Source organism: Amphiura filiformis, chromosome 17 (genome assembly GCF_039555335.1).
Source record: "Amphiura filiformis chromosome 17, Afil_fr2py, whole genome shotgun sequence".
In the NCBI taxonomy this organism is placed as follows: domain Eukaryota; kingdom Metazoa; phylum Echinodermata; class Ophiuroidea; order Amphilepidida; family Amphiuridae; genus Amphiura; species Amphiura filiformis.
In genome coordinates this window covers 60,463,134-60,485,756 of record NC_092644.1, presented here as the reverse complement: position 1 = coordinate 60,485,756, position 22,623 = coordinate 60,463,134, and the positions used below count along the sequence as shown (strand labels likewise).

At 37.0% G+C, this 22,623-nt stretch overlaps 1 protein-coding gene across 16 annotated transcripts in view; it reads right to left on the bottom strand.

Moving 5' to 3' along the window:
- Window positions 1–22,623, bottom strand: part of LOC140138091 (protein phosphatase EYA1-like) — a 351,231-nt gene that overhangs the window by 33,570 nt on the left and 295,038 nt on the right. For 12 of the 16 annotated variants that reach the window (XM_072159973.1, XM_072159972.1, XM_072159968.1 and 9 more), the window contains 4 exons: window positions 22,062–22,100; window positions 19,970–20,017; window positions 19,046–19,212; window positions 16,866–16,949 (listed from right to left, as the gene is read on the bottom strand). In XM_072159973.1, the coding sequence (XP_072016074.1) occupies window positions 16,866–16,949; window positions 19,046–19,212; window positions 19,970–20,017; window positions 22,062–22,100 (338 nt within the window). The remainder of the gene's footprint in view (window positions 1–16,865; window positions 16,950–19,045; window positions 19,213–19,969; window positions 20,018–22,061; window positions 22,101–22,623) is intronic. The other 4 variants (XM_072159974.1, XM_072159978.1, XM_072159971.1 and 1 more) reach the window with 3 other exon arrangements.

Genomic DNA, 22,623 nt, shown 5'->3' with positions numbered 1-22,623 from the left:
CTATTAAAGATGACATTCAAAATGGTACTAAACTGTGTAATGGTACTTAGATGTGTTTATTTTAAACAACTTCACTGACTGATGGATCTTTTCAATTTCTTGTCATCATCCCATATACAGTACAACAATAACAGTTTGATCTCCTGAAGAAAAAAACATTTTGAGATGTAATTAGCTTGAGCCAAATTAACACCCAACTGTTTTACTATTGTAACAAACCCAATAGGATGAAAGGCCCTGAATGGAATATCATTATTTCAGTCCCACTTTCAATACATGTCTGCTGCCCTCTGTTGGTATGTTCCTACTTTATTATTGTGTATCCTAAAATGACAAGTGCAAGCAAGCTTCAGTTCTTTTGCTGTTTAGAACTGATTTTCATTAAATCAATCTGCTCTGTAAATGTTTAATAACTAAAATAAACAGCGACAAAACCAGTAGCGGTATGTTTGAAACATTTCTCTAGTCCAAGGTGCAAACTGTTCTTTTGTCCCAGGTGCAAACTGTTAAGATGCAAACTGTAAGGTTGCATAAACTTCAATAGTTTTGATGGGAGTTTTGATCTATGATCATGATCTACTTATGTTCAACTCAATTTCAAAACCATAAAATCATTTTTATAAAAGTTGATGACCTACTCCACGCAAGGTGCTCTAGAAACATCAGTTCAAACCATCTGCATAGTAAGACTTGAAGACAAACTGCTTCCATGTCTTCAACATTGTTCACACATCAACTCTTGTCAAGTTTACTTCAATTTATTACCTGAATTCCCCATTAAACATAGCCACAGTTACACAAAAATAAAACTAACCTAAAAATGTTACTTCTAATTGAAAGCTATCATAAACCATACCTCCTGTCAATATTAATTTCACGCTTTACAACACCGGTAAAATGTATCTCTTTCCCCTCCGCCCGTCCTCTTGTTCCATGGCTGCAATGTTATACATCGGCATCACATGTATGTATTATGGGAACTCGCATGATAGAATATCCACACTGGGAATGGATAAGATGTAAGAAAATCTCGCTGGTTTACAAAAACTACTGTTTTGAAATTAAAAACGAGCTCATTGAAAGTTGAGAGCCAAGAGACCTGTAGCAGGGCTAAGAGCTGTAGTAATGCTATATGGACAACTTAGTGCTGATGGTGATGATGATGACGGCACGTGATTTTTCATCTGATGACAAAATTGAAGTGTCAGTCACTGTACCATTAGAGCAGCATGTACAAGTCATTAACTCATGTAATGTAAATATGTGGTTGCAAAGTATATTCATCATTGTCATTAAAGCCATAATATACGATCTTGTAATATGAAATTGGTTAATTTTTTTCAAACTAGATTTTTTGATATATTTGTAATGTTTAGGCCTACACATGTCCCAACAAAAACACACTTTTATAAAACACAATTTGAAAGGGTCAATTCATCAATTGCTGCATTTTACCTATAGCTAATCTCTGCATGCTATTATGTATAAAAACAAGTTAAACTCTCCTGCAAACTCGCACCAGTTTTGACCTACGAGCAGTAGCTTATTCTTGTGTTAATGTTGTCATTCCAACCAGCTAAGTTTAATTTGGGATGGACAAGAGCAGCGAAAACCGAAAGTGAGATTGTAACACAGCAGCGACACAGAAGGTATTCACACCACAGAGGGAAGAAATGTGTTAAACCAATCAAGAATTGTCTCACATATGATAAATAATGACACAACCTGCATCCAATAGCTGCCATGTGTGAACAGAAAAAAAATCTTGGATATTTGCATGGTTTTAGCTGCTAGGGGATTGCAATACCCCCTATTCACAAAAAGGTCCAACGTTTCAGGAATATAATACCCTACATACCAATTTGGAAGAAAATTAAAACATAGCCCAGATTCTTGGGTGAAAATGTCCAAATAAGGCCACAGAAAGATTCAATCTCATTTTTTTCTGAAAATCCACAATTAAGAAGTCCCAGACCTACCCCCAAAGAAAATTAATCCAAGAATGATGTTATTCTGTTTCATACCATACTCAAGAGATGACAATAACACATCATTTGAAGCTACACAGCAAAATAGCTTTGATCTTGTTGTGAATTGTATAATATCTAACAGAACTCTGCATTTGAAAATTATCAATGCAATCTGTAGCAAGAACCTTTGTATCCGGCAGCTATGCCACGGAGTCAGTTTTGATAAATCCACTTCAATTTGTGCCTTCTATCAGCACATCATAGAGGAAGTGAAGAAGCAATCTGCCATGGAATCAGCCAGATCCACTGGTTTCATCACCTATTCTTCACTTTCTATGTGGTAGCTCATTTAAAACTAACTTACTAAGGTGAAGATAAACATCTAGCTCACAACCAGTCTGCGCCTGCTTCATGAATAAATGCATCGTGCTACAAGAAATTAGGATACCAGATTTGCTAAATCTGTTGAATTGCATTATGTTTTTGTTATGTTGATTTCGATATTCACAGAATCAAAAGAACTACACAATTCCCAGAGAATCCCACTCTCTTCTGTGATGTGTATACAAAGCATAAACAACTGGGGTTCTGATTGGCCGATTCAATTGTAACAGTAATCTTATTGGCAGATTACACATCAAAGGATCGACGAAGACGGGCATTCTATTCTTCTTTGGAAGCTAATGTAGGCCTATCACAGTTATCAATACCCATTTTACAATTTTTCGTTATGAATTTTCAGATATCCAAATATTTACACTTAATTCTTTTGTCAATGATCACTTTCCTCTTTAATACAGATTTGTAATAGTCACAAAATATCATGTAAATAGGTCTCCTGACTCATCTCAAAGACTTCTAACCATTACTATCTTGGATTTACACAAATAATTGGCCAGATTTAAAACAATACAAACCAAAGCTTGGCCCCAGAAAAAGAGAACCAATTGTGTTAGGAATGATCAGACATCATGACATGTTGTGGACATCAAATTTCAACATCGCTGTTAGGAAAGATGCAGCCCACCCATGGCACATCCTTGCTGTTAGCAACCAATTATCACTCTCGGAGATGTCCGCACACACCCTTTAACAAGCCACAAGTTTTCTCACCCTGGCAGTTTATTCAGAGTCCAGGGCCCCCCTGCCGTCCAGTGGTAGGCGGTCCAGTCAGTAGCTATGATGGAGTTGATTAGCCAAGGCATTGGTATGAAACCCTGTTTAGATAGGAGGAGAAGGCACGCTGGGACTGGCCCTCCGGTGTGTTCATAACAAATGAGGTTGGACAAGGATGCAATGTTGCAGAATTCAGGTCCCTGTCAAAAAAATTCACTTCAATACAGAATGGTCAAGGTCTCCAAATTACTCTCCAGCATTGTGCAGGTAGGCCTATTGTTTTGAACTATGCAAGGGGGAAGACAAAAATTCCAGGCTTCAGGATACTACCTGCCTACTCTGTTCATTCAAGTTTGAATGATGTATCCATTGATCTACATCTTGTCTGCAAAAATGGTTTCTTCCTGATAAAAAAAAACAACTTCGATAAAAAAAAGCAATTCATGACAGAAATTAACTGCAGATGATAACATTTTGCTCTGAACTACGCACAGTGAACTAGGGTGCGGTACATAGATAAGCTTAATAATGGAAAGACCAGCAACATAATGAAGTAGGACACTCTACCTCAAAGTACAGTTAACTTTCAGTCCATACTACACAGACAAGTAGGCCTGGGGGTAATACTGCCCCCTGCATGTGCAACAACATTCCCTCATAGTATTGGTCTTTGTCACTGGGCGTGTCCTGGTGTCATCGCCTACCGGGTCAAGACAGATCCCATCCACACTTTGACCACCTATCCATGACAGTAACTGTTCTCTTTTTCTCTAGATATCATGCTGGTATGGTTTGTATGGTTGAATAACAATGTATACCAACACTTGTGCGACTCATATAACAGAAAATAATGATGATGATGATGAATGTTTACCACTTCTTTCAAAAATATAAGTCATTTGCATATTTGTGTTTATAATAAAAATCAGTGCCAAGTTAACGATGTTTGTCTACGTGTATCACTTCACTTTATTCTCTGCAAAAACACAGGCTTTATATACTTTCAGAAGGGCCCATTTTTCCATTTTCTTTTCAAGGCTTTTTCTTTCCTTATTCATTCAGAAGCCTGAGAACTTGAATTTCAAAAGTGCTTTTTTCTTCCATACATACACATTGCCTATTTGTTTGTCTATCCGTCTGTATGTCTCTAAATTGTGCTAGTCTTGTCTCTCTCTTCCCTTCTTTGTTGATCAGACACAGCGGAAGGAGCTAAGTTGGAATTGTCTCCTAAAATAAGTCAGTGTCAAGAAATTCAATTTTAACATCCCCGCCGCAGCCTGATCAGAACAAATTTGGAATTCAATTATCATTGCTCTAGAATCCATGCTAATAATAACATGACAAAATTAGCACTTGAGTTCTGAGGTTATACAAGTTCATATTTCTGTTTGTAACCTCTTTCTGTTTCCGAGTACCCTAAAATGGTTCCTGTCGATACGCAACTGTGAATCACGTACAACTCATTAAGCTTATTTCACTTCTATACGGTAAAAATGAATGTTGCGTTATTTCCACATTTGAAGTGGAATTCCAGTAGTGAACCTTTCATTTCCACAGTGTAAAATTGGCAGTTACCGTTACAAATTTGTCAGAGGATAATAAAATCAATCAGTCAGGAAGTTGTGGCCTACTTTAATAAGCCTGCCTAGCTCAAAACACACAACACCCCCACAAAGCAAACAAAGAAAGGAATGAAGACAAGATATGAAGACGAGGGGCCTGCCTAGCTCAAAACACACAACACCCCCACAAGGCAAACAAAGAAAGGAATGAAGACAAGATATGAAGACGAGGGGCCTGCCTAGCTCAAAACACACAACAACCCCACAAGGCAAACAAAGAAAGGAATGAAGACAAGATATGAAGACGAGGGGCCTGCCTAGCTCAAAACACACAACAACCCCACAAGGCAAACAAAGAAAGGAATGAAGACAAGATAGGTCCTACATCAAAGATGAGTTAGAAACTCTAATTTGGCCTGCCTAGCTCAAAACACACGACACCCCCACAAGGCAAACAAAGAAAGGAATGAAGACAAGAAACGAAGATGAGTTAGAAACAAAGGAAATCATAACTGATTGGGTGCTATGGTGAAGAGATGCCTTATCATCCAGGGCTATTCCATTTCAAATCCACACCCCCTGTGAAAGATTTCACTGCCATCTCTACTCCAGTTGCATCTTACAGTCAATCCAGCTGGAATTTTTGGCTAATTTTATGTGGCATTCCAGTTGGATATTGTTGAAATTTTAATTTTAATTCAATCAAATTTTGCACAATTTGGCCTAAAATCTGACAATTTTGTTTGGAATTCCAAAATCTTCCATGATTTTTCAACTTTTTACGGAATAATTTACACTGCTGATTTTGGTTGGAAATCTTCCACAGTGGGAGTGTGATTTTCAAATAGACCAGCCCAAATAACCAACAGACCAGCATTTTCTCTGCCATCACAACACCTTGTTCCACTTGGCTTAATCCGGGGATATCCTGTAAGCAAGGACCACGGTTGCCGGGTTGACTTGGGAACTATTTAGGACTGGACCGGCAATTCATACTGCTCTACTTGACATGCTTAGCACTTTGCCATGTGGAAGTAGGGACTGAGTGTGGGAGCGAGAGGAGGAAAAGAAGTTATTGCCATTGGCATAGCTCTATGTGCTCTAGTTAAGATAGCATAATGGGATAACTTGCATCCTTCATAAATTCATTTGTATGTAATGTCTAATGTCAATGTGTCATTGCTACCTTTCAATCTATTTAAAAATGCTTATTTATTGCTATATATGTTTTGGGTATTTAATGGCGGTACCAAGGGAGGGGGATTCCCCAGTCAGAGATTTTTCCCTCCAGCTTCCCCCCAAAAATATTTTTTTTACAATTTTCCAAACATTCCATGATTTTTGACAAACCTGAAAATTTACTTTACCAAGTGTTTACCCCCAGTGCATGCCCCCAAAAAAAAAAACAAACCTGTGCCGCAAAAATGAGCAATTCCTAATTTCAATCTTGGATTGTCAATGTGGTTTTTTTTTTTGCAAATAAAAATGAAAAATTTGCGTCATAAAGAACAACATCTTGGAGGCATAAACGAGAAAAACCGATGTGCATTCCAAAACTATGCATGGTCATTTAAAATGAATATTTGAAGGCATACCATACTTTTTAGATAAATTTAGACATGAAACATTTGCTTCAGTAAACAACATCATGGAGGCCTAAGCACGAAAACTGATGTGCATTTCCTCTTCCTAACTTGGGTCATTTAATATCACTATTTCATGGAGCATTGTCCGATATTTTTCTGACAATTTTGAGATTCAGCACACAAGTAACCCACATCTACTGTGATCAGACACATGTGTAAGACTGTCATTTTTGTAGCAGTAAAAATCAAGTATCAAGTGTATTAGAATAAATATCATACATCCTTCTCACATCTGTGTTATGTTATGCATCCTCAGGGTAGCCTAGTAAATACATAACCAGACTAGTCTTTTACACTATGTCCAAGTCTACATTTTCCTTCACTTTGCGCCAAAATACTCTCATTTCCAGTGGTGCAGTTCACCATCCTCAATTTAACAATCATGGCTACAATTTTGACACCATGATATTGAGTATGAGTTTTTGTATCCAACACATTTAAAGGTCATTCTGGGGATGTACAAAGATATTGGGGTTAAAGAACTGCGTACTGACAGATGAGGATGTACAGTGCTTCTTCCGAGCAGTTTTCCCTCTTTAATTATTTGAAGGGGTATTGGTGGTGGAGGAATAGCATTTTGAAGACAAATGGGGAGGATGGATGAGCAAAATCTCTCACTGCATCCAATATGGCTCCCATATCGCAAACTTTAACAAATGATGTTTAAAATCATGTGACCTTCCGGTTTGCATTCAATGCTTTAAAGGCCTATGATCTTCTTCCTTCAGGTCTGCACAAAAGAATAGGGCCTACGTGCAGCTTCATCTCAAAATTTTATGTCAAGTAATTTTATTCCACTTTTGGCAACTAAAACGGATCACAGAAGTGAATAATTGTGTTTTCTAATTCTATTTCAACAAAAACTAAAATAAAACACAAATGCACCTTTAAGACCTATTGATTTTCTCCATATGAATACTGATAACTTCCCATTCATTCATAAACCCCATATATGTCAAAATTTAAAACAAAAGGACCAAATAGGACAACAATTAGCTGAGTCAGCACACCTTGTACTCAGTCTGCATATGGCAAATCCACCTTTCAAAGTTCTTCTCTCCAATTTCCATATAAATTAATGAATACAATACAACATTATTTATAGACAAACACTGAGGCAACTTATTCTATTCAATCTGCCAAAATGCCGCTCCATTTACCAAGCAAACGACTCATACGAATCAAAAAGAGCGGCGAGCGGGCAGGCAAAAGATAGTGACGGAAATTGCCGTCCGCCTCGCGTTCATTGTACCGTCATCATCTGCGCGTCTGCCTGCACACCTAGCAATGTTCTACTTGGTTAAATGTGAGGAAATCCTACTTGTCCTATGCTAATGGCCATAAGATTTGCGCTCATTTCCGACAGTCTAATTCTGTTTGTTCAAACTCCTAAGGGGGCAATAAGTCAGAACACTTTTTCCTGTGCAACCCGGTTTAGAACATGACTATGTGTTTGATGTAAAAATTCATGTTTCACCATTGCATTTATGTGAATCAAGTATGTTCCTGTGTTTGATAAAATACTGATTTGATACAAACGTATACCATGTGGAACACATCTCTGACTTGAATTATACAATGTGATGTGATCCAATCATGCCAAAGGTGACAATTGTGAAATAAAGTTACATGTAAAAATGGAGAGCAAAAAACAATAAAATACATCAAAATATTGGGAAAAAACTTTGAAACCAAGGATTGTACCCATATGTGTAATTACAGTTCAAGTTGATGATGATAATAATTTCAATTTCAAAATTGCCTCCTTCGAAGTGATTGGATCAGATTATAACAATATTTTTTGGCTAGTGAACAGATGCAATGACAACCAGACCTAACATGTATTTCCCTAATTCACACCAGAACCCAACATAACATGATCAAGACGTGCGTCCTAATGGGAAACATTCCGTGCAAATCAAAAACAATCTGTAGCCTTCTTTTATTTCAAACACAAAATAAATGCATACATTTATTGAATGCAAGGATGAGACATGCTTTTATTCTTCCTCTGTCCTCAAAATTTCAAAGATGGCACTGGGGATGGGTATTGGACAATTTCCCCAGACAATTTCTTGAGAAGGGGGAATTGTCAAATATGATTTTCACAAAGTTTTAAAAAAAAAGTCAGAATGATCATAGTTAACCCATGCTCCGGAAGATGGTTAAATATTGGGGGGAGGCAATGGCTGGCCCAAATTATTGGGGGGGGCAATGGTACTTTTCCATAGTTAGCCACCAAAATTATTGGGGGCCTCCCAGTTCCGGAGCCACTGAACCCTATTTGGTAACATTAAAACTATAAATGTTCATACTTCATGAACTACTGATTCAAGTAGCCTGGTGATGAGATGCAACATAGCGCAAGTTGCAAAATCAAGCAATTTCCACTATACTTATCACAAAATGTGTGTATCAGTAATTCAACATTTGCTACCTCTTTAGTACAAGTTTACACAATAGTTATGAAGATGAAGAAAGCAGTTTTGAATGTGATTGACACTTGACTCATTTTGTAGATTACATCACAAATTATGACATCCATCTCATGGTGTGACACCAAACAGCAAGACATGAGGATGTACCAGCAGTAGTAGCAGCACCAGAGGATGAAACAACAACATCCCTAAATATGCAACAGATGCATCAACTTCCATGCCAGCAAAACTTGCAGCAGGAAATAACGCTTGTTTTCTTAAATAGCAAATCACACCACAGTCTGCCCACATGACATCTCACAGGGATGTCCCATCATGGAAGCCATAGCTAGGACATAATATAACCTTCTGTCATGGTTATCATATAAACCTTTATGCCAGTGTCAGATCATGAGCATCTTCAACTATCTCATTCATCTGTCAGGACTTGTATATTCAGATCAGATCATAGAATGACCTTTGAATGTATTGGATTTAAAAACTCATACTCTACAATATATCACCATATTTTGGAATTTTCAATAATAGTGAAATACCCCCGGTAAAATTGAATTTAAAATGTGACAATTTTAAATGATCTCAAAGTTAAATGAAGAAATAACAAGATAATACTAATACAGGCTTGGTGCCCTTTGAGATAGCCAAATAAAGCAACCAAAAGAAGACATGGCTTACTTTGCTCCCACTCTTCGAGGAGTATCATGATCCGTGAATTGAGCTAGTCTAGCTAATACATGATCTGAAGAGAACTCTTATATTTTGAGCCAAATTTCAAGTCTCCAAACACCATTACAGAAGTAACAAGTCTAAATCAAAGAATATCATTCCCAATCAAGTGTTCACATATCTACTTTTAAATTATTGATAGGAGAGCTGACTCTTCATTTATCACCCTAGCTATCACCACTTTCTTCTATAGGCCAATATTTGGGTTAGGCTAGTCATAAACAAATCTGTATTTTTAGACCAAAAAGGCAACAAAGAGGCGGGCAAAGAGGGCATAATGTCAGCACACTCTTCCTGATCCATTCAGCAGACTACCAAGCCTATCAATCCACCATATCTGCTATTTCAATTTCTTGAAAATTTGGGGCCAGGAACTACTTCCTTTTGCTAGATGAAAATTGACAATGACATTTCAAAAGAAGGAATTGATGGGAACTTGAAAGAGAAAACAAGAGCACCAATGGCGCTGTGGCTCTGTGCTTTTTTGAATGTGAAAGTAATTGCAGTCGAATGTGCAACAGGTGAAATCATATACATTGTATGTGCCAGATCACACGCAATCATACATCTTGCTGGTTGGTAGCTATATCTTATTTGCAGAGCATAATACATCCATCAATAAGTTTCATATCCACATGAGGTTTTAGTAATTTGACCACAGATGACCCCTGAGTGACCTTGGATGACCCCAAAATGACATTCCAAAAATTTGGCTTGAAATGTTGACTGTACCCACCAAGTTTCATGCCCATGCGAGTTTTAGTAACTTAACCTCAGATGACCCTGGGTGACCTCGGATGACCCCAAATGACCTTCCAAAAATTTGACTCTAAATGTTGACTGTACCCACAAAGTTTCATGCCCATACGACAGTTTTTAGTAATTTGACCTCAGATGACCCCTTGGTGACCTCAGATGACCCCAAAATAACCGTCTGAAAATTTGACTCTAAATGTTAAGTGTACCCACCAAGTTTCATGCCCATACAAGTTTTTAGTAATTTGACCTCAGGTGACCCCTTGGTGACCTTGGATGACCCCAAATGACCGTCCGATAATTTGACTCTAAATGTTGACTGTACCCACCAAGTTTCATGCCCATACGACAGTTTTAGTAATTTGACCTCAGATGACCCCTTGGTGACCTTGGATGACCCGAAATTACCTTCCAAACTTTGACTCATAATGTTAAGTGTATCCATCAAGTTTCATGCTCATACGACAGTTTTAGTAATTTGACCTCGGATGACCCCTAAGTGACCTCGGATGACCCCAAAATGACCGTCAGAAAATTTGACTCTAAATGTTAACTGTACCCACCAAGTTTCATGCCCATACGACAGTTTTAGTAATTTGACCTTAGATGACCCCTGGATGACCTCGAGTGACCTTCACCCACTAACCAATACAAACTTGTTCTGTCTGGGGTCAAGATGCACCCGCCCACCAAGTTTGAAGAATGTGCGACCCCTAGACTAAGTCTCCGAGAAAAAAGGTTTTTGCATATTATGCATAAATTATGCAAATTAGGTAGGTAATTACCATATTTTGCGCTGAAAATCGAATCAGGTCGAGATCCTCTGGTCATGCTACCCCCACCACGCTTTCATCATCATAGGGCTTAGCATTCTTACGGATCCCCAGAAACAGCTTCACAAGGCGGATTTCTTCAGATTTCCAACCATTTTGTAGAAGCGCCCGCATAAATTATGCAACTTAACAACTAAATGCGCATACTTTTCGCCAAAAACTAATCAGGTGATCAGCAGGTGTGTATCATTCCTGTCACAAGGTTTCGCTACCATGCACCGCTATCAATTTGCGCTTGATATTCGTGATAAATTATGCAAATTAGCTATGTTAATTTGCATATTTTCACCGAAACATACAATTACGGAGCAAACTTGGATACCCTTCCTCCCACCAAGTAGCGGCCTCGTAGGTCTTACGGTTCCCCAGATACAGCTCCGGACGGAACACATTCGGACATCCACACACCACCCCCACGCACGGACAGACAGAAAGTGACTACTTTTAGTACTAAGTCCCATCCTGAACAAAGTTCAGAAATGAAATTTTATCAATTTGCGCTGATTTTTGCATAAATTATGCAAATTAGCTATGTTAATTTGCATTATTTTTCACCGAAAACGTACAATTACGGAGCAAACTTAGATACCCTTCCTCCCACCAAGTAGCGCCCACGTACTGTGAGGTCTTACAGTTTCCCAGATACAGCTCCAGACGGACACACGGACATCCACACCCCGGACAGACAGAAATACTGAGGCGAGACAAAAATGAAATTTTATAACAAATTTTTGTGACTTGAGATCATTTGCATTTTTTTGTAAACACCAAAACTGTTCTGTCCTGACATGTCTGTTGTGTCATGTGTGTTGAACCCGGTCCAACCGAACAATCGTAAGTTCTGTTCGGATCTGGATCTGCCTGGTCTGAATGCTGTACTCCGATTAAGCAGGACTAGCCTACACCACATCAGTGTTTATTTCTGATAGATTTCACTTCATGATTTTTTCTTCAATTTCATCACTTACGAAAGTACAAAAGTAGACAATCTAGTAGTCAGTATAACCTCAGAGCAGTTCGTGTGAGACCTACGTACATGGAATAGTAGTACATGGCTTCCGAATTTGGAACTTCACATGTTCAACTTGTCATGCCGGTCGAGTCCCGCTTTACAACTAAAATCAAACCACTTCTATATTAAGTCCATCGCTGAATTTTACAAATAACTTAAATAAACATCTTTATATTTAATAAAAAAATATTATGGTATGCTCAGTAAATGCTTCGAATGACATTTACCAGAAGCTCATGAGCTCAGAATGGTAAACAAACTAGCGTATTTTCACCTCGATTATGCACCGTAGCTCTCTGTGGTTGAGTTTGCAAGGTCAGTGGGTCAGTGAACTTAGTCTCTTATGCAGCCAGTTTGGTTACGCTCCCGCCACAAAAATGTTTGTGTGGAAGGGGCGGAACCAAACTGGCTGCTGTGGAGACTACTGCAAGAATCGATCAATCACACAAAACTGTTTGCTGATTGGTTCAGAAATGGTGATGTCATCAATCAAGAAAAACTAATCGATTTATTGGTTCAAAATAGCCTCATAGAAAAGTACGAAGTTTGTTGAGCATCGCAGCTTATCGGTAAAAACGTGACCTTTAACAAAAAAATCGGCACAGTGCTTTCAGTTGCACTTGCGCAAGCCAAATAGTCCCCAGAAAAGTCATTTGTTCAGATTTATTCGGGATTTATTCAAGATTCAGACATGTTCTTGACTATTTTTGACATTCCTTACCTATCTCTTTATTTAAATTATAAAGAAATAGTGAAGAAAAGTTAAGAAGTAGTCAAATAATTTCTGATCTGAACTAAATCTTAAAAAATGTACCTCCATTGGTTTCCGTCTGTATTACGCATCTTAAATTATACAGACCAGAATAATCTCTAGCACACACAGGGAACCAAGATATAACTCGATTATCGTGACTATTTTGGTCTTTTTTACCCAAAAATAATACTTTTATCGCCTGAATTTCAATAAAATCTGGAGTGCAATCGATTCGAAAATAACTTAGCCAAACTTAGAAACGAAACTTAAGTCTTCATATCAGTCATTAAATGATCCTTAGCATAAAAACCAACAGCGTATTGTGGCCTGAAAATGAATGCTAGTTAGTTGCATGACAAAGGCACTGATAAGCTCCGCTCAGAGCCAAAAATGATTACATTGTGACAGATGAGTGACACATTGAAATGATTTCAATCAAAAAACATTCTTACTTCTCTTCAAGAAATTACCCAAATTATCAGAATTTAAAAATTTACAAAGCTACAACTTGCCAAATTATGGTCACATTTCCTATATAATGTGCTCAATTAAATTGATAGGACCAAATCTCAAAAAGATCCAAATCGCTGACTTTGGAGTTAAATCAATACACCAGAGTTTTGATTGGAAGTCTTTCATTATAAAAACTGCCTTACAGCACAGACTTAGCCCTGTGCTTTGAGAGTATTGCAGTGTTGTTAACAAAGGGGCTGGGGGCATCTGCTCCCCCCCCCAACCTACTTTTGTCAGTCAGTTGGGTGAAATGCACCTAATTGGGGGAAATTTGGGGGATTACCTATAAGCGACTGGAGTACTGTGAGAATTGGGATAAGTTTTGTTTATGAGACAGACTATTTACTCAAAATTATCTCACATGTGCCAATCCCTAAAGACAAAGTTCATTACACACAATACACTTGTATACTTTTTTATAATGACCTTTGAATATTGGGTACAAAACCTCATACAGCACAAGCCACAATCAATTCTTAAGCTTTTGCTGTTGAATGAAAGTGACTGAACTCTGTCACTGGGAATGAGAGTATTTATAGCTATCTAATAGTGGCACTGAGAGAGAAACATTGCTTGGCTGGCTGACATATGTCATTTTACTTGGAAGCCTATAAATCCATTCATTATCATTGACAAATGGGAAGCTTAGTGTTGACAGATCTCATAAGTTAGTTTGGATTTATGGATACAGCCATCAAAATGTCACCCACCCCTCTAGACCTATTTGTCACATTATCCATTATACATAAAGCCCTCCAGTAGGTTACAGACCTACTGACAGGGAGGGGGTTGACTGGATGGGAGGGGTTTGTTAGTGCTGGTGTCTGCACCCAATTAAAGGGAATTTGTTAGCTAAACATTACAAGGTAATTGTTAAAAGATGTCTTCCTGAATTGCCTCATCAAGGTGATATCCTATTGGGTGTTAACATACAGATTTCAACAAAACTGTAGGGTGTAATTTGTGTCAAAATACAACTGGACACATTCTGTGCTATGATTCCAAAAAAGTATGTTTGTAAAGATTTCAAATCCAATGCTGAATGCAGTTTTCTTTCAAAATATGGTTGCTCAAAACTTTCAAAAATTTGCATTCTTATGGCAGGAGTATGGCCCTACACATAAAATGAAATACTTCCACTATTTCAATAACACAATTCTTCCAACAAATGGTTTTAAAACATATTTTAACCAACATTTGAAAAAGTTGGAAAAATCACAGATAAAAAGTGCTCCGCAATACAAACACGTATGGCAACACCGAGACATTTTTTATTGCCTTAGAAGTGAAATCCATTTGGGTTTTTTAGAAAGGCATGACTCTTGAAGCAACTCATATAATACCCATTTTCTCTACATCTTTGAAATCCCGGATATACCAAGTATTTTACAGATATGCTATAAACTCTTCAAACCATTAAGACATATACCATTATAGTGGAATAAAGTAAAATTATATTATTACAGATCCTGAAAATCAAGATTCATGGACAACATCATGCACCACAAATAGCTCACCATTTTATTTTCTTATTGAACTGGCAGTTCAAAAGATTAAAGCCATTTAACTCTAATTTCTAAAAGTGGCCAGTACAAAGTCTTTTAAGTTACAGATCCAGACCATGACCCCCTTCTTCCATTCGCAGAGGGGTCAATGAACTGTCAGGCCCAGATTTGCACAAGTTCGATAGTATTCACAACTTCTTAGAGTCAAATTGACTAATTGCACTGTCTAGAAGTTAACATTATGGTCAAGTTAAGTTTGTAAAAAGAGAGCGAAAGAAAGAGATAAAAGAACATAATGCAACTATTCCCCCAAAAGGGAAACGAGTAATAACTGTACATTATGAATGGAGTAAACAGATGGTGCCTAGCATCTAGCATGCTCATCATGCCGCATAAAAATGACATTTTCTTTTGTGATAACAAAAAAAGGCTATGAGATGATATTTTAAAGAGCCATATAGCTGGGGGGCAAGGAGTCGTAAGTGAAAGAAAAAAGAAGTCTGGGGTCAATGTGAGGTTGCTTCTTAAAAGAGCATCTTCCCTTGGGAGTGGACTGTGACATCTGTCTTCCAGCATTTCCATTTCCATGATGAAAGAAATTGTTCATAAATAGTGGCATACATTAAAGAGATGTAGAGACCTATATCTTGAATTTGGATAAGTAGTCATTTTGAATGAACTAATAATTAGTGTAATTGAAATTTGACAATGGAATTTTCTTGATTGACTCGTGGTAGATTAACGTGAGATTAACTTTCTGAACTTTATAGCAAGTTTTACATTGCTTACTGTGCATAAATATAAGAATAGGGGATATTTTAAAATTGAAGTAAAAATGTACTGCACAATGAATAGATGTTGATAAACTTAGTACTATAGTTTATCTAGTGGCCATGATGTTTGTAGTATTAGTAAGACGGATTTCATCAGGGATTTGTGGTAAATATAAGACTCTATATGAACTTATTGTAATACCCCCACTTTGAATACCAAATCATTTATGGGTGTTACATTATCATGCATGTCTTAGTTGGGTTTGAAATAAAGGGAAAAATATAAAAAGGAGCCTTTTTCTGACTGCATGCAGTGTGATTAAAAATATATATTACTGTGCCTAAGTTTGAGCAAGTAAACTTTAAAGTTTCAGTCTTTTTTTTTGTGTGGTTTTTTTTTTTCACTTTTTCTTCACTTCAAGTATTTTATATACAGAAAAATGCAGATTATCTTAATGTTGTTTAGAACCCTTTCTTTTTAGCTGCTTCTCAATCAACTTCCAGTATACACATCTAACTCCAATTTCACATCATTTTAAATTGCACACGGCAACATGACAGCTTTACTTTACAACACTTAACATTACAGTTTATTCATATCAAACATGCAACACATATGGAGCATCAGTAAAATAACCTTTAGGTCTAAGCCAACTTTCAAATAAAAATTAATTTTATCTTACGGCAAAACCCACTTGTTTCATAACTTTGGTCACGTACTGAAGCCAGCATGTGGCCACCATTATAATGATGACAATGGCTAAAAAACTTCTCAAAATATGTAGCTAGCTATTCAACATCCCTCGAGTCATAAGCCACAAGCAAACTCATGCCACACCCACATGGTTTGATGGCAAGTCATACCAACAAAGATCTTGTGCAATATCTGCGGTGTGAGGCAATCTGCCAAGGTCTCATACCTACAAAGTTCTCTACTGTATGAATATGCAAGTTTGGGGCATGGGTAAATCATGGGGGAATCCTCAATGTACCCATCACACCATTCTTAACACCTACCAACGGTACATGTAACTCTAATCCTGATAATGCCATGACAATGTGAGTTCAGTGCCTGGGGCTAGCTAACCAGGGAAGGGAGGCAAGGAAAAAGAAACCAAGGAGAATATCCCCCTCCCACTAGTTTCTCTTGAATTAAAAGATGCTTGGGCTAATAAAATCAATTATGCAACTAATTTTGATCTCTGGTTTTGATGCTTTTATGCTTTTCACAGTTTCACAATGTTTATCTATCATTTCTTACCTTGCCAAATCTTGTTGCGTATGACCCTGTCAATAATGAGTGGAATATGATTATAGTTTCATCCAAGTCCCATACAAATACTCTCTGAAAATAAACCAAAATAAGCAAATTATTAATATAATTTAACACATGATGTTAATTTTACTGTCATTTCCCTCCTTTTTTGGCCCAGTTTACTCATAATTTCCAATACGTATGTCAAACATTTACAATACCCTACATCATGGACACTTTTCTTTGGTAGCCCATTTCCTTTTTAAAGGAATTTTTATTTTCTTCCGGTTCCTTGTATTCTAGTTCTCTTTGATAGCAATGAAACACACAGAATAGGCCATTATTGAATGACTTTCTCAACTCAGTTTGACCTTGACTTATCTTAAATTGACTGTCTGAACTGAAGGCTTTTTAGTTCATTTTGTGCAATTTGCTTTATTTTACTCTTAAAACATACTTAACAACCACATCATGAACCTAAATCATTTCCCTTACTGATGCATATTACATGCATGCCCTTAACCACCATGAAATAGCTGACTTAACTAGCCATATAGGCATTTAAACCCATCTTATCCTCTCTATTTATCAACCATGTGCCATATTACTTCGTGGTATAATGTGGGTGGTTCCTAGAAAGGATTAAAGCCATTATAGGAGGCTGGAAGGGGCAATCCCAGCGATTCCATCTAACTGATGAGGCTGGGAAACCGATGGACCAGCAGGCAGGGAGGATTTACCGTGCCAGTAATTTGCTCTACAAGCCAGCTGCAAGCTCGCTCATCCTCCCTACCCATAATGCCCTCAGGCTCATCTCTACCCACTGATTGGTTGGATTTGCAAGCAAGTCGAGGTGAGCGCCCCCTCAGGCAAATTTAGCTCTTGCGCTTATTGCTCAACTGTAATGTAACTTTTTTCTTCTTTTTTTTTTCTTTTCCTTAGAGCATGTGCCATACAAGGCTGTTAACGGGCAATTTAATTACAACTGCTAATGCACTGGATAATCCCATTTGGGCAAGTAGGAGAAGGAGGAGGACAAAAATCAAGAAATATACATCAAATATTTCACTATTTTACTGGGCCTTGATTAATGCAAATCTCCCACAAGCTCTCTTTTTACATTGAGTTGTACTGTAAAACTCTAGTTACAAACAATTTACTACCAACTGAAGAGAAGCAATAGGAACTTCAAATGGTTAAATTTAAAACCTGTGAGCTATACATAGTAAAGATAGTAATGAAATTGATCTGGTATGACAGTTGGACACCCCATATTAAAACATGGTTGCCCAATTGCCCCTTCCTCCAAACAAAAAATATTATTATTACGGTACCCCCTACATGTGTAAAATCAAGCAATCAGAAACATCTCTCTCCGAATTGTTTCGGAAAAAATGAGCAAACAACAGAATTGCTAAATTATCATCCTTCCTTCCCTAACACTTGAGGCTATGAGGAAATCGCTTACTGCCACATCCCCCTCATTACCAAGATGTAATCATGCCAAATCCCACCTAGATGGTGGCAAGATTTCAGCTATTGCTCTGGATGTTTTTCTGGTGGTTGGTTATGTCTTGATGCTCAGAGTTGTGGACAGACAATTAGGTTATTTTGAAGACATGTTGTGCAGTTATATTTACAGTTACTTGAATAATGAATTACAGAGATATTACCATCCAAAGACAGGAAACATAAAGGAAAAGGAAATCATGTTTGCACAAATGTTTTTAACTCCAGAATTACAATTCTCCACCATCTGTAAAACTTTAACTTCAAGACCAGTTATTTAGAGAGTTTGTTGTCAAGACCAATGGAGAAACGTGTGTTCTTCTGCGGACAGTTTCGACAAATTACTCCAAGCTTTCTCAAAGCAATGATGATGTTATTGATGCATCTACTTTGGAGAGAGAAACTTGACTGGATGTTTTGGTTTCACCAGAAGTGCAATTCCTATTTCCAGAGCTGGTCTAACTTAAGCAGAGTATCAAATATGTGACTCAAATAAAGTTTTCTCGCTCCAAAGCAGGTGGATCAATAGCATCATCAACGCTTTGGGAAAGCCAGAAGTATACTTTGGCGAAACTGTCAACAGAAAAAAGTCAATGTCAATGAAAGTTTTCCTTTGGTCTTGACAAAGAACGAAAATAACTGATTGATAAACAGGCCTAATGAACTTTTATATTTACCTCTAGACCATCTTCAGGTGCAGGTGAAGGGTTATTTCTCCTCCCTCTTCCCGCCGTTCTTTGTCTACCTCCTGCTCCTTTTTGTGTACTCGCTCTTCCTTGTTGCCCCCTACCCATGGCATTTGCATCGCCTAATTTGATTGAGGAGTCGGTGGTAAAATTTTCAACTGTTGTGTGGAAGAATTGAGAGAAAAGAGATTAATGGGCTATTCCAGTTGAAATTACACTACCCTGTGGAAGATTTTGGAAATATCTTCCACAGGGGAGTATGTTTTTCAAATGTAATTGGTCAGGGTTAATCATTTTGAAACCCACACTCCCCCTGCTTTACCTATATTTTCCCACAGGAGAATGTGCATTTTAAATAGAACAGCCCAATTAGATAAAAATTTAAAAAAATTTCGTGACATTTTGTTAAATTGGCCCAAAATCTGAGCCTCGGGTATAAAAAAATGAGTCTAATGTTTTTTTATACATTGGTATAAATCTGGGTACACTTTCAGATTCCCAGAGGCACATCACTACCCAAACCAAACTTGAGCACCCCCGTGCTAAAACCAGGCAAGAGAATGAGTTGTCATGAACCAATCCTGCTATACAGTAGTCAATCCCAGCAAACACAAAATGCTTTTTGTAACATTTCCACAAAAGTTGTGTTTAAATGTTGGGTTATTGATGTTATAAAATATTTTAAGAACACAAAAATTTCAAATAAAACCATTGCAAATAATGTTATTCAAACATTTACAAAATATTGTGCAAAAAACATTTTACCGTATCATTTCGTCAACACGTTTGGTAGTGTTAATTGATACAGAATGTTTTCAAATGCTTCAATGATATTTATTATAGGCTACATGTAATTATTATTTAAAACTTTAAATTGCATATTTTTGTGTGACAAATCCAGAAAATTGTACTCACGACTTTCGCCATCCAGTCTGATGGCTTGATCACAATTGTTATGGTCCACTGAACATTTTGACAAATTTTGAAGAAAAAAAAAATATTAAAACATTTTTAAAAACAATTTTGTGTTTGCTGGGTAGTAACTAATATGCTGGATATTTTTAGTGTTAAGATTTGGTTTTGGGTTACTTTGACTCAATTATTTTTAAGGGAATAACTGGATTAAGATTACATCATTTTCATTCAGTTTCTTCGATTTAGATAGCCTGATCTAAGTTGTACTCATAAGTTAAGTGATGATGGACACTTTACTAACATAATTATTTAGATGCTACAATCCTCAAAATACTGATAAAACAATATAATGTCAAAAAGCAAAAATAACTTGTTCTTATTCTATACTATTATAGAAACCTTATGAGTGCATATGCTATTGGACAGAAATTGAAATGGCAAGAGAAAAATACCATAACTTCGATGAAATTTATTTTCAAATTGACTCCAAGCTATAAATGGACTGGTATATTAGATCCAGGCAGCTGACATATACAGTGAAAAGCAAGTGCCGTAATCCAGGAGTTAATAGAATAGAGAGAAAGAGAGAGAGAGGGAGAGAGAGAGAGGAGAAAAACTGAATGGTGTGTCTAGAATCCGCACATCATCTTCTTAATTTGATGTGAAGTGATGAAAAAATCCTTTCCAAGACTCTTTTCAAGCATAGTCACCTTCATCAAGAAAGTGCCAGGGTGATATAGGATAGCTCCTTTTTTTCAATTAAAGCACTACACCGGGCCACAACTTGTTCAGTTCATCAACGCAATGCACTGGCCCCGGGCCATCTACGTGGTGCATTTGTGGCCGGCCGAGTTCAACTCCTTTTGCAATGGTAACTCGACACCCAATGTAGCCGAAGCCATCAGGCCCAGCAAACTCTGTGAATCGTATAGAGAGGGAGAGAGAGAGAGAGAAAGAAAGAGAGAGAGGGAATTGCTCCTCTTTTGAAATGGTGGTTATCAAGCTAACACGTCTACAGACACTTGTGAGGAAAGTGATCCTATGGACGCACTAGGTGAGTGCGATTATGTCCGTAGGGCAGAATTATGTTTCCTTGACCAATGCGCAAATTGGTGGTTGACTGATGAACCGGCGTCAACACTTAGCGAATACGCTGTGATTGAGACCCGTATCCAATTGGCTACTCAGCTATTTCGGCCACTACAGCCAAAGGGACATTGTCCGCAAGGTGGTCAGTTAAGTCCAAATTCTATTTGAAAAGCTTTGTCCAAGTCCACTCCCAAACATTGCCCACAGCATATGCACTCATTGATTCTCAAGAGGTGTGAGTCAAAAATTAATATGTTTCAAAATGGCATGTATAAAAATATTCATCGCAGCTTCTGCACACTTGCCTAAAAGACTTGCCCTGGTGACTAAGTTAGAGCATTAATGTGGTAAGCACCATCTAAACCTTAAATTTCAGTTTTTAATTAATTAGTTGCTAAAATAAACAAAACTTTTCTTGTATTAACTTCGATTGAAGATTTTAAACTATTTTAAAACTATTTTTAAACTACAAATGATCCTCCTAGATTTCCTAACATAATTGAATAGAAGCAGTAACTATAATAGTGCGAGTTCATATTAAAAATAAAATATTTGATTCAAAAATAAATTCATAACAAATTTTGAAACAAAATTGAGCCAAATTGGTACCACACTTCTGGTCCTTTTCACTCACTAGAATTGAGAATTTTACCCCATAATTTTCTTTTAGCAACTGCAGTTATATTTCTAAAAATTCAGCAAAATCTCTCACTTGAAAGGTATATACATAGGTATAAATATATACATGTTAACATCAACTCCAAAACTACTCCAATATCAATTATATACAACATTCAAAATGTCTTATTACAAACAATTCTCAACTGTTTTGTTCTTTGAATTTCCATATAAAAATTTGTGTTGTTCGTAACTATTGACCTAAAATTTTGAAATCACAAATTTTGATAAATATAATAATATTATATTAATCATAATTGACTATTGTATATTGATTGTGGAATATTATTGGTTATTGATTATAATTTTTTTGTTTTTTATTTACCTTTAGGACTTGTGGAAGGTTGTACACTACTCACAGAAGCTGTGTGTGTGCATGGAATGAATTGGACCAGAAATGGGTTGGAACAAAATTAGTCAACAGCCAAAAAGCAAAAACACAAAATCTTCAACAAAACAAATGCAAAATACATTTCTAATATTATAATATCCAAAACATTTTTACCATTACATTGTATTAGGTTCACCTGGATTGTCAGTAAAATATTGTCTGATGGGGAATTCATACTATCAAATCCATTTTTGATGACATTCCTGGTAAGATTTTCAAACTGCTATACAGATCTTCATCAGACTAGCAACCTTGCTTCTTCTTTCCTGAAGTTGCTACTATACCGTTGGTAGTGCTAGAAGCTGGTCGAAAATATTTGGTAAGACATAATTTCTTTCAACAATTTCAGGAAAGAAGAAGCAACAAAGTCTGACAATGAGCTGTAAAGCAGCTTGCAACTGGAACAAGTTATGTCATAAAAAATGTATCTGATATATGAATTCCCACCAAACATTATTTTTACCAAAATTATGATTGTTAACATACTATAATACCA